The sequence below is a fragment of the Eschrichtius robustus genome, chromosome 2 (genome assembly GCF_028021215.1).
Source record: "Eschrichtius robustus isolate mEscRob2 chromosome 2, mEscRob2.pri, whole genome shotgun sequence".
NCBI classification, from domain to species: Eukaryota; Metazoa; Chordata; class Mammalia; order Artiodactyla; family Eschrichtiidae; genus Eschrichtius; species Eschrichtius robustus.
This window is the reverse complement of record NC_090825.1, coordinates 29,256,537-29,270,441: the sequence shown is the minus strand read 5'-3', so window position 1 is coordinate 29,270,441 and position 13,905 is coordinate 29,256,537. Positions and strand designations below refer to the sequence as shown.

At 37.9% G+C, this 13,905-nt stretch overlaps 1 protein-coding gene across 1 annotated transcript in view; it reads right to left on the bottom strand.

Annotated features, from left to right (window-relative positions):
* Positions 1-13,905, bottom strand: part of SPEF2 (sperm flagellar 2) — a 174,551-nt gene that overhangs the window by 111,309 nt on the left and 49,337 nt on the right. Inside the window, 1 exon segment of the mRNA XM_068535229.1 lies at positions 821-1,040. Within this exon segment, the coding sequence (XP_068391330.1) occupies positions 821-1,040 (220 nt within the window).

The window sequence follows — 13,905 nt, the reverse complement described above, 5'->3', positions numbered from 1 at the left end:
GAAAGAACTTCTAGATAAAAAGCCAAAAGTTCATTAAAGGGAAAGAACTCAATCAATGTGAAGAATTAAAACATTTATAATTTTAAGTTGATTTCCTGTCTTTCTTTTTTTTAATTAATTAATTTTTGGCTGCGTTGGGTCTTCGTTGCTGTGTGCGGGCTTTCTCTAGTTGCAGCGAGCAGGGGCTACGCTTCTTTGCGGTTCCCGGGCTTCTCACTGCAGTGGCTTCTCTTGTTGCAGAGCACGGGCTCCAGGTGCGTGGACTTCAGTAGTTGTGGCTTGCGGGCTCAGTGGTTGTGGCTCACAGGCTCTAGAGTGCAGGCTCAGTAGTTGTGGCACATGGGCTTGGTTGCTCCACAGCATGTGGGGCCTTCCCGGACCAGGGCTTGAACCCGTGTCCCCTGCATTGGCAGGCAGATTCTTAACCACTGCGCCACCAGGGAAGTCATGATTTCTTTTCTATTTGTGACAAGTTATTACTTTCCTACTTCATCTATTGGTAAAGTAAAATCTATGATGAAAGTTTAAGTAAAGTTTGAGACATTATTTCTCTTTATACTGTGCATCATAATTATATAGCAAGCTCATATATCCGAGTTTCCCTGGGACAGTCCCAATTTATGAAGCTCTACTCCTACAAGTGTCTGACTTGGACAATAAATTATGTGATCACCCTATTACAAAATTCTTGATGACAGAATTTCCCAATATATTTGCAGATTCTCATGTATGTTTTCTACAGACATAGCCATTTGCAGCTACAGTCATTGTAAATAGAATCCAATAAAGGAAAAAAACACAAACAAAAAAGAAATTTTACTTTTCTCTAGAGACTTTAGAGCAGTAGTTTTTCCACTAAATGTTTTCCCCAACACGCATCCTTTTATAGCAAATGAAGGTAACTCAGGTACTGTTGATTCAACTTGAGGAGGAAGAGAACTTTCAATTAGTCTGTGAATCACATGGCCCAATATGCAATTGTTGGAGGGTGGTAAATTATCAACCATTTCTTCTGGTAAGGTCCATTCTCCAGCCATGTTCTGCAAAAATAATAATGAAACAAACAAAACAGAAATATTCTTAAAAGTGGAATTTAAGTATGTAGGAAATACGAAAATTGAAAGTAAATACAAATTATAGCAAACAAAAGTGAATCAATACTTTAATTACATTACATAAATGAGTAATAACATGAATAATACTTTCATATTAGACAGTGAAAAACGAGCTTCCCATATAAAAGTAAAAGAAAAAAAAAAACCAAGCCTCTAAAATACTTAACAGTTTATGAAAGTAGGCATATTGAGTTGAAACAAATTGTAATGAAAGTTGAGCATTAAGACACTTAAATTGATATTATCGGTAGAGAGATAAAAGACAGTAAGAGTTATTTGGCTACCCTATGCAAGTACTAAGCTTAGTTTTACATATTTTAAAGTAAGATAGATAAAAGAGAATTTTCATGCCCAATATGTTGTCCTCTCAGTTTACTATGTTCGACTTCCAGTTTTTTTTGTTTTTTTTTTTAACATCTTTATTGGAGTATAATTGCTTTACAATGTTGTGTTAGTTTCTGCTGTATAACAAAGTGAATCAGCTATACATATACATATATCCCCATATTCCCTCCCTCTTGTGTCTCCCTCCCACCCTCCCTATCCCACCCCTCTAGGTGGTCACAAAGCACGGAGCTGATCTCCTTGTGCTATGTGGCTGCTTCCCACTACCTATCTTTTTTACATTTGGTAGTGTATATATGTCAATGCTACTCTCTCACTTCGTCTCAGATTACCCTTCCCCCTCCCCATGTCCTCAGGTCCATTCTCTACGTATTACTCCGCAATAAAAAGAAACAAAATTGAGTTATTTGTAGTGAGGTGGATGGACCTAGAGTCTGTCATACAGAGTGAAGTAAGTCAGAAAGAGAAAAACGAATACCGTATGCTAACACATATATATGGAATCTAAAAAAAAATGGTTCTGAAGAACCCAGGGGCAGGACAGTAATAACGACTTCCAGTTTTTTCACGTTTCTTGCTTAAATGATCAAACAATTAGAGGGAAAGAAAAACAAAAACAAAAATTGTACAGTCCACATTCTCTGACCTCTGTGTAATAAAACTAGAAATCAATTTTAATTTAATTTTAAAAGTTAAAAACAGTCTTTTTGAGTGATTCTTAGATTAAAGAATAAATTAAAACTATAAATGTCTATAAACAACAGATTAAAACAAAACATTAAAAATAATAGATTAAAAAATATGAGATGGGATCAAACTGTACTCAGAGGAAAATTCATAGTCCCTTAGCCTAAAATGCTTTGATCTAAAATAAAAAAGAAGGAAAATAAATGAACTAAGCATGAAAATAGTAAAAGACAATTTAAAAATAACCAAAAAGGAACAAGGAGGAAGAAACTCATGATAATGGAAGTTGACAGAGAGCAAAACTATTGAGATACTTTTCATTAATGTATTTCTAGAACTTATCCATACTAATCATAATGAAATTGCTACCAGTTCTGAACAAAGGTGAAGAATAGCAAGTATCAATTTTGTAACATAGGAATGAAGGCAACAACAGATTTTAAGGAGACTTAAAAATCCTTAAGAAAATATTATGTACAACTCTACCATAATAAATTTGAATTTATTAATGTATGGTAAAAATGATATTTTAAGAAAGTACAAATGATTAAAGTTAATTTAAATGGAATATTTGTAAAGGTGAAAGCCATGAAAGAAATGAAAACGTTGTCAAAGAACTATACCTAGCAAATGTGACGACACTGATGGTTAACAGAAAAAACCAGAAAATTTTTCATTCCTTAATTAAATAGAAGTTTAAATGTTATTTAAAGTCTTCTGAAATATGGAAGAAGATAGAAAGCTTTCCAGTTCACTTGGCAAGACTAACAAAACACTGATACCAAAAAGGTGTCAAAGATAATTGACAAAGACAGCATCCAAAAAGAAAATGACAAGTCAATCTCATTTGGAAATATATTGCAAGAATCACGCATACAGTATTGACAAAAACAGTCTATATTAAGATAAAATAATTATATTAATTGACATTTATTACACACTCAGTATATCTCATATGTTGTTGTTTTCAGGAATTATCTCAAATGATTCTCACACAACTTTCACATACGTATTATTATCTTGCCAATTTTGCAGAAGAAAACCCTAAGAATTACAGAGGCTGTTACTTGTCCATGGTCACAGTAAATAGTAATGGCAGAGCCTAAATTAGGACCCAGGCAGGCAGATTCCAGAACATGTGCTCATAACCTCTATACTATATTGAAGTTGTCTCACCATGACTGAATAAGAGTTATTTCATGAATACAAGGAAGGGTAAATATTAGAAAACCTATTATTATATCACATTAATAGGTTAAAATTAAAAAATACAAATATATGATAATTTTGACCAAGAAGCATCTGATAAAATTCAGAATTCATTTCTAATGAGAAAAAAATTTAAACAAATCTCTTAATATGTTCTGAATCAAAGATGATTTCCCTAACATTTTTACATATCTTACCAATATGTAATGGTGAACCAAAATGAACAACACATTTTTCCATTAAAGGCAGGAGCAAGAAAAAGATGCTCATCACTTACATTAATAGTCACATTATTCTGGAAGTTCTAGCCAATGCAAATAAGATAAAGAAAGAAGTAGCAAGTGAACATATCTACCAAACAGAAACAGACTCACAGACATAGAGAACAGACTTGTGGTTGCCAAGTGGGAGGAGGGGTGGGAGAGGGAAGGATTGGGAGTTTGGAATTAGCAGATGCAAACTATTATATATAGGATGGATTAACAACAAGGTCCTACTGTATAGCACAGGGAAATATATTCAATATCCTGTAATAAACCATAATGGAAAAGGATATGAAAAAGAATGTATATATATATACATGTATAACTGAATCACTTTGCTGTACAGCAGAAATTTACACAACATTGTAGATCAACTATACTTCAACAAAATTTAAAAAAAAAAAAAAGAAGAAAAAAGAAGTAGCAGTGTTCCTAGAAGTAACAGTTGAGTTCCTGGTGCAGAGGTAGCTGCTGCAGCCTGAACCTCTAGTGCTCCATGGTGGTGACAGTTTTCTCATCAGAACTTGCTGTGATGGTTCTGATCATTTTCCTTGGAAGTTTAACCTTGAGCCTGGTTCTTGAATCTACCTACTGATTCACTAAACTACCCAACATATTTGAATGTGTTTTCTGCTTACTCAGCATAAGTCAACTTTTTTGCTTGCAATTAGAAACTTTGACAAAAATCATTGGAATTGACAAGAAATAGAGAACCTATATATAAACAACCTCATATTTCTACTGAGGAGTGTAAGAAAAATGACTTGAATAAAGGGGAAGTCAAGAAGGTCCAATATTATAAGCCATTTAATTCTTCTCCAAATTAATCTGACTTAATGAAATGAAACAAAAGTGCTAGTGTTATTTTTGTTTTCCTTCAGGATGACATCCAAAATGGTTCTAAAGTTGAAGCAGAAGAAGAATTGTAACGGATAAAAACATTCACTTAAAAACTGAAACAGAAAAGTAGTATGGGAGTGTTGCCTAACCAGATATTAAAGTACTTATTAAGAACAAAGTAATGAAAAGAAAGATTTGCAGAAACAGGGTATTCAGTGCACAAAAATATAAATTCTAGAAACAGATCTAAGTGTGTGTAAGAATTTAGTACCTAGTGAGATTTATATGTCACATTAGCAGACAAAAAATTAGATTATTTTACAACTGGTATTATCTGGTTTGGTGCCTGAATTTATGATATGAGAACACAAGAGATAAAGAAATACTTTTTGAAACATATAAACAAAAAAGTATTCATAACAGGTTTTTCTTTTAAATTGGTAGAATTTATTAGTATATACATATATTTGTCACTTCTATACAAACTACCCTTTATTTGTAAAATTTATTTTGTTTTAGTTTAATGCCTTTGGTTTTTCTAACAACTCTGTGCATAATAATTACATGCATTATTCAAAATTAGGTAAATACTGAATTGATTTGCATAATTATTGATTATTATGATTGATTACTTGTTTCTGCTTTCATTCATTGGAATCATTTATACTTCTAACTAGACAAGTGATAATTATTCTATGTAATGTGACAATCAGAAAATAACCAAATAAAAAATGGAAACCAGAGAAACTGTGCTATTTTAAAATTAAAAAGGCTATAAGTCCAAGGTCAAGTTTAAGTGGAAAGTTTGAATGTTCTAATGATTTTTGTGCTATGCAGTCATTTAATTCATTCTGAAGGAAACAGTCTAGGACTTAAATCAGATGACCTGGGTTCCCATAATAGTTCTCCTACTTACTTGTTTTGCACCCTTGTCAATTCCCTCATCTTTGTATGATAATAGTATCTATCTCACAGGGTTGTTGCAAAGATTGAGTGAAAGGCTTGTGTAAGTAGCCTATGTGACCACTGACTTTAAATGCTTAACTAGAAGTTCTCAGGCTGCTGCTGCAGGCACATAGTAGTGCCCTAAAGGAGGGGTGACAGCAGTCACATTTCTGCCCAAAGGGAAACCACGTCCAGCTTGTGCCACAATCAGAAAGGCGCACTTCCTCACAAAGGGGTCAGAAGAAAGCCCTATTCTATCACTGATTAGTTGTAGAATGTGTCCAAACACAATGGGATAGAATGTTGACTGTGAAGAGAACTGAATGCTGAGGTCAGGGAAAGGACTGAAGCCTGACCATTGGAGATGGACAAATCGAGGATTTGGTAGAACACATTTTACAGCATCACCTTAAAGATACAGTTGTGAAATTCCTAATAAGACTAAAGATAAAGGATAAGTAAAGGGAAACATGTCAGGTTGGAACAAGAACATGATGAGGGAAAAGGAAGTCAGGAGAACTGAAAAAAGAAGGAAATTAGACCAGAATAAAGATGACCAGTTTAACGACAATGAGCTAAAGAGATTTTACTAGTTCATTAGTGAACAGGAACAGAAATTTTTACCCGATCCTTATTTTATATGTTTTTTTATATATAATTACATTAATTATATGATAAAATTACATAAAATTATAAAATAAAGTATATAATTCTTATTCCTTCAGGTATTATTATAAATTGACATCTGACTATTAGTTTCAAGACTTCAATGCCCAGAGTGGGCAACACCAGGTAAGTATCACCTGGTACAAACTATTAGTTTACCAAGACACTTTTTCTGTGTAGATGTGCTCCATGATACTTGCCCTTGATTACTATAAACTGTCATGAACATATAACAAATAATTATTATCTCTTTATTTTAATATTAATATTGTTATTGTACCTGCATAAATATCATCTGTATGCATTTTTGAGAAGGTATAAGATCCACCATCACCTAGAGTCCACCTGTCTTTGTGAATTCTTGTCTGCCTACACACAGAGATCATGAAATACAACAAAGAGTAAACAGCCTCTGCCTTTGGTCACAACCTGTTCACCAGTACTGTTTTTATTAATTTACCTACACTGAATTTTCTGGAAACTGAATCCTGCCTTGAGACCATGGTATCCACCTATTCTTCCCATCTTCTCAGACTACATGGACCTAACACTGTTTTCCAAGCTGGATCCAATACACTCACATGCTTCCCTGTATTCTGTTGTAGGTACCACATGGTTACCCAGACTTCCCACTCTGGTTACTTCCACCCTGTCAAATCCTTTTTGTTTCCTGTGGCCTAATGTGTCAGCATCCTTGGTCCTCTTGTTAGTAATCATGGCTAAAAGCATCATGAGTATTTACAGACAGCATCAGCTCGGAACCAATGTGCTTTGAATGTGGGCTGAAGTGCACACTTCAAGGGCAAGCCTAAGATTGTCCATGTGTTCAGTCCACTAGATTCCTCCTTGCCTGAAACATTGCCCAAGTGGTTGGATAATGATGCTGGTGGAGCTGCGTGGTTTTCGCAACAGATTCTGATTGTTTCCCTGCACATGATTATCCCTGGACCAAAGCAAATGCATCTCATTCTCATTTCTTGCCACTTCTATAGATTCAAATTGGAAATACAGCTTTCTGATCTCCCCTTTAAAGAGGGGGAGATGTGGTTCACTTTGACCAACTTACAGAAACAGAATCTGGGCCTTGGGAGATATTCACTAGTCCATAAAGTCTGAGTGTCACTAGCACAACATTCAATAAAAAACATTGGGCTATGCCAGTGATATTTAGCAGTGATATTCAAATGTGGCTTTTGGAGAATGGTGGTACTAATTTGAAAGTACACATGATCCAGTGTTTGTCCTCATAGATTGCTAGAATTTATCAACATCTGCATGACCTGAAGTACCCCAGATATTCCCAGCTTGGTAGGCTCCAAGTGTTTCACAATTCAATTACTGACGCATTTGGAAAAACAGGACAAATGCCTTTTCTCCTAAGACGGAGAAAGAACCTCCTAGGGGATAAAACACACTGTTTTTGACACCTGCTAGTTTCCTTGAGCTTTCCTGAAATGCAATCTTCTTACTTATAGATGATAAAACCCAACAAGAGACAGATTATATTGACGCAATGGCCAAAGGACTTAGGGTGAAAGCTTCAGGTAAACCGACTTCAAGAAACAACACAGGTAGCAACTCCACAAATCAAGGCTATGCCCCTTTTAGAGTACAGCTTACCAAGACCTTAATACCTTAATTCTGCTTTTCCCATGGCTGGCTTTCTCTTGGCATACCACTCTGCGGGCAGTGAGGAAGAGATGACCCTTCGTGATACCTGAAATACAACCAAGGCTTGTAGTAGCAGCAGCCTCAGGGGTTGTTGTAGCTATCGCCAATCCTCAAGTTCCAGGGGACATTATACTTATATTCATCATGATGGACTTCTCTCTAGCCATCCAAGGCTTCTGGGTCAACCACTTCACCCAGTGTCTCCATTATTTATTGGTCTGAACCCCTGTGAGGGTACCTCAACCTGCCCAGCTTCTCTTGTTGCACAATTTCCACTTGTACTGCATCTTCTAAGACATTTTTTTTTAACAAGGTCCTTCCATAAAAAATACATTTTTGCATTGTTACCTAGTATTTGTGTACAGGTATATATAGAACAGAAAAGAAAAAGTTTTATGAAATGCTCATCCTTACTACCTGGTAATGTGCTTTATTTTCTATTATATTGCATTGCATTGTATTTCTCTTATTTTGTTGTGTTTTCATTTTTTAAATAAATAATGGTTGTGATCCATAACTTAATTTCATAATCTAGTCTCAATCCATTGTTTGAAAAATAAAAGATAAAGGATCTTTTATTTGACAAGACATCAGGAATCCTCAGTTCTGATTTCATGTCTTTTAAGCACCACCTTGGATTCATCTCTTAGATATCTGTAAATAGGAGGAGTAAATGCTTAACTTTATACTAACGATGACTCAAACCAGAGAGGTACAGAGTAGATATTTACTTATCAAATACATTCTTAACATAATAATACAATTCTCAGTGAAATTGCTCATAATTGGTAATAATTAAAGATCCAGCTTATATTTTTAGATCTTATTTTGTGTGATTTAGATCTTAGTTTAGCTTGCTTATTTTATAGTATCTTAGAAAATAGTTCTTTGTACAATTCCTGTTTTTAAAATTTTTTCATAATGTAAATCTTTAAAAACTATTATCAATTATTTTTATTACTCAAAATGAAATAAAATTTTCAGGCCTGTTGGAAAACAGACCAACTAATAGCTAAACTGTATCCAAAGGGAAAGTTTTCGTGAGTGGGAGATGAGGGGATTTGTTAACTCAAGACCAAACACCTTGGGCAGGTGATGATGTCTTAACCAGGTACATTTGCCCAATTGTCCATTTATAATATTTAAATTCACTGGAAAATCTACATATTTCTCTTTAAAGTTTTTTGGACATACTCAAGGTGATATCTTTAGCAGTTACTGAAAAATTCTGATGAGGCAGGTGACTCTTAGTTAGGACACCCCAAATACTTCCTGAGCTTAGTTTTGTCTACATGCTTGAAATTAAATGAAATCATGGGGAAAATACAAAGACAGGGAGAGAGTACATGTATAAGCTCACAGTTCATAGGATTAGGTCAGTTTTGAGTTAATACCTTTAAACCAACTGACATCTACTCATATTTCACAATTCAGTTGAAACTCATCCCTTCTAATGGGCCCCCCATAACCTCCGTGTTTATCCATACTTAATATCATGCTCTGGAATGGTTTTTCTCTCATCCCAACTAAATTGAGAGCACCGAGAGGGAAGGATCTCTACCTTAATCAACTTTATATCCCTAGTTCCCAGAACAGTGCTGGAACATAATAGGTGTTCAATATTTATTGACTGACTGACTGAATGAATGACTCAATTAGCTGTATAGGCTCAATATATGTGAACTGAATAAATGAGTGAATGCATGGATATTGCATTTTATTAATTTTGATTAAATACAAAGATGACTTAGTTCTCCTAAGTAAGATAGGCACAAACCAACCTAAAACCTAGGAACAAGATCAGAAAGTGTCATCCTCACAGACGGAAGTTAGCAAGAATCCACACACTATGTATGAAATTAGCTAACCCTGGAAGCATTTCTAGAAGTAACAGCTTGTAGTATGATTTTGAAAGAGCTTCTCTATTAAATCAAGCCATCCTTTTTTATGGCAGCAGAAAACATCTCAGTTAAAATGTACTAAATTATAAATAATTTATAAGTTGGGACTTGTAAGAAGTTCTGCCAGAGATTTTAACAGGGTCCAGAGGGGGTAAGGAGCAGGCTGAGTGCATGGATAGGTAAGGTCTGCTCTATGGCAAGCTGTTATGACCTGGTTACTTTCATATTCCCAACTGGATATTTGTCTTGGGTCTCCTAAACTACGTTGACCCAAAGGTGTACCACATGACAGGCAGATAATAAAAAATAAGTTGCAGAAATTCCAGCTCTGTTTGTGGCAATTGCCCAGGGCCTCCTTACTTAACTTCCAAGCCTTTCGTCTGAGTCCTGGCCTGTTCCAGTACTGCCTAGCTTCCAACCTGCTGGCTTCATTTCCACTTTCTAGTCTGTTTCTTACCCAGTCTCAGCTTTGATCATTGACTTGCTCAAAGGACTTGGCTTGATCCCATCTCTGCCTCTTCCCGTTTCTGGCTACTTCAGGTAATTTATCTTGACCACCTTGGTTCCAGCTCTAAGAACCCAACCCCTGGCACTAGCTCTCATGGTTGACATTCTGTTGGGGTCTGTCCTGTCTCCTACCAGAAGGAATCAGATATAGAAGCACACCTATTTTATGGCAACATGGAAAGTCTAGTGGCTATATTCCAGTTACTGTGCTTGGGGAATTTGGCACTCAGGAAAAAACCAAACTTCACAGAGAAGTACTGAGGTAAAACTTCGCAGCTTTTGGAGCCTCTGTTCTTTGCCTTCTCTTCCCAGGCTCTTTCTCCTCCAACCACACAAAAACCCTGAGAGGATCTGGAGGAACTGCTTAAATTTGTAATTCAGCTGTTAAAATTCCTCACAATTATCCATGGTTCTCAGGAGAAGAAAGGATGGTTGGATATCTTGCCTGATGGGGAGTTCAGCTCATGTACCCTGGCAGCCCTACAGGGCTTCTTGACCACTGTGTGGGACCTGTTTGATAGGCAGGCTCCTATCAAAGATTGGCAAGATTGATGGAAAGATGGAGGCTGCCCTCTACTGCATCTGACAAGGAGGAAGGGAGGACGGAGAGTTAGCTGATGTGCAACTCAATCCTGACCTCTTATCCAAGAATTGTCATGGAATGGGCTCTCTATCGGGACGCAGTTCCAAGAAGCCCTCAGAACAACCTGAAAAGATGAGCTGGCCCTGCTGAGTGAGTTTGGCAGCCTTTCCAAGTCACCTGACCTCCAGTCAGGTCAGAGTATGGTCAGCTGCCTGGCCACACCTTCCTGCCAGACAATTTGGCCTTCAGCTTCCAGAGAAGGCAGGGGCATGGTGATGTACAGTTCTCACTGACGTTGGCATGGTAGGCGCATCTGCAGAGAGGAGGCATGCCTCTGCACTAGAGTGCTGAGTGTGGACCACATCTTATCTATGGCCAGGAAGTGCAAGCGTCGCCCATGGTAACGAGGGAAAGGCAGATGTTATCACTACTTCACCTGCTATGCTCAGCTGAAGACTGTTTGGGCTAGAAGCAGCATTGTGAGTAGCCAATGCCTTTCTATAGGTTGATCCCATGGTTAACTCTGGCTCATCAGGAAATCTGAAGAACGGTCCTAGTCCAATAATGGCTTTCATTCAGCAGCTTGCTCACTTCTGTCCCAGCAGTGGCCTTCCCCAGTCTGCCCTGATCTAATACTATGGAAACAGACATATTTAATTCTAGTCTGTCACAAAAGAAGACCCAGGACAACAGACTCCATCTACCTTGTGGTTATTTTTGGAGGGAAATTAAAATTGGCCATGGTCAGTTAGCTAGAATGTGACAAAGATCACTGTCAAAGCCTACAGGCCCACACGTGAGGGAGCCTGGCACCTCCCTATGCAATCCAATAACTTTAGCTTCTAACAAGTCCAGAAGTTCAGAAAGCTCAGCAGTTGTGAGCAATGGCAGGCTTCTTCTTCCAAAACTCTGGGCTACTGATTACTTGTAAGTCAGGCAGCTAGAATCACTGGGCTGATACTTTGTCTTACAGGCTTGATTACCAGGGGTAACTGAGACTAAGCCACTCTGAGAGATCCTCTGTCCTGAAAACTTACATTTCAGTGCTGCTGTAATTAAAGGACAAATCAGATGCAAACAGTGGGCAGGGGCTTCTGCTTATCACTCTGATTTGACACGTGCAAAGAGACCCACTGAGGTCATGTGGAAGAGTAGCTTACTTGCCCCCAAATGACAGGCTCCTACTCCTGGTTCCATTCTCTGTCCTGGAAAGCCACATGGCCCTCCAAGGCATTGATCATGGCACACTGGGAGCTGCAGCAGCTGTGCAGCTAGCCCAGTGCTTTTCAAAGCAGAATTGCCTGGGTCTAAAACAAATTAAGACTAAGGCTACTGCAATTTCTCCTGATGCCCTAGTGCCCTTGGGACAGCATCACACTGGACTTTATATCACATCTCTCCTTGTGCCATAAACAATTCTGGTGGTAGTGGCCATCCTTATGAAAACAGTAAGCTCATTCCTTAGATGCTCAAACTACGCTCTGTTCATCATCAGGGAGGTGGTAGTCTTCCTCAAGATCACTTTTTTACTAATTTCTGTGGTCTTGCGGACCACAGAAAGAACTTTTCCAGAGATTTCTACATCCAAATTCACCTATCTGTTGCCACTGCCCAGCCAAGGACAGTCAGATAGGCTTGGTTAAAATTTCTTAAATGTCACAAAGCATGGAGACACTATGACTTGGTCTAACTATCTTGTCACTGCAAAATTCACACAATTTTTCCACACAGAATACCCTCTCTCATAATAATGACCACTGTCACTCTCTCTATTTTCTTTGTTTCACTGCTAAGGTTGATACCTCAAAGAGGTGTAGAGCACCCCAAAACAGCTTAGAAATGGCATTGACCAATATATGAAAGACTACTCCAGGACCAATGTACTAAAGAATACGGCTGACAGACTCTGGGTACTGGACAGGAGTGGTAGGGTACGGGGTCTTCTGGATGGGAGTTTCTCTGGTTCTCAGTCCAACACATCTGCCCAATACCAAAATTCAAAGACTTTCTTGGATCCATTCAAGTTTCTTGTGGTTACCAACCCCAATGTATTCTTGCCATATTTATCTGCCAAGACATAGCTTTAGTGTTCAGATCCCCAGAGCTAACTCTAAAATACTAGATGGGAAGTCTGAGCAATTGATTGAAGAGAAGCTGGACTTGAGGCATAGAAGCTGGCTTCCACTGTTGTCCAAGTAGGTAAAGGATGAACCAGAAAATCAGTGGCAGGAAACCCAGGGAAGACTTGACCACTCTCTGTCTTGACTGGTCCCAGATGAGAGGGAGCCTGGGAGAGAATTAGATTCTCCCTATTCTATGTGATCTAGAGCAAACAAAAATGAGTGGTGAACGTTTACTCTAGTCTCATTCATATCAGTCACCCAGGGATCTTCTCGTTGGCTATGTCCTTCTCACTCCTCTTTCCATTCCACTTCTATCTGGGTGCCAGTTCTTTAACTCTGCAAACCATTTCTCAATTCTGGTCTAACGCCTTGAACCTGACACCTTAATTCAACTATTCCTACCATGGTTTACTAATGAACTCAGCTTGTCTTCAGTTCTAGTAATTTGAAGCCAAATACCCTTCCCATGACCCAGGCTTCCCTTCTATTACACAAGACGCATACCCGATAGACACAGCCCCAGACCTCTGCCAAGCCTACTCCAGCCATCTGAAGTCCTTGGCCCACAACAGTTAGAAGACACCCTTGGGCCTAGGGCAACTATAGCTCCCTTTGAAGACTAATATAGTGACATTTTGTTTTGTGAGTTAGTATCACTATGCTTGATAACCATTAATCAGTATTGTAGGGCATAATGGTGATTCCACCAAGACACAGACACACAATGAGGTCTAACCTGAGAAAGCCTTACCATTAGAGGAGAAATTTAGTGAGAGCCTGAGTCAAAATGTAAGCAAAGGGAGAGGAAAATTACAGCAGTGAATACATAGGACGAACCTGGGAACATTCCTTTCAGTACCAAACTTCTTTCTTAGCTCCTATTTTGGAGGCTGATAATGGTTTTGTTACCTATCTTGAAAAATGTTTGTATTTTAGCAGATGCATCTGACGTCTCCATCCATGTCTTTAGCCCACATAATAATGTGGACCACCAGGTACAATGGCAGGCAGGAGTTCTAAAGCAGAATGACCTGACGGAAAATCTCAACT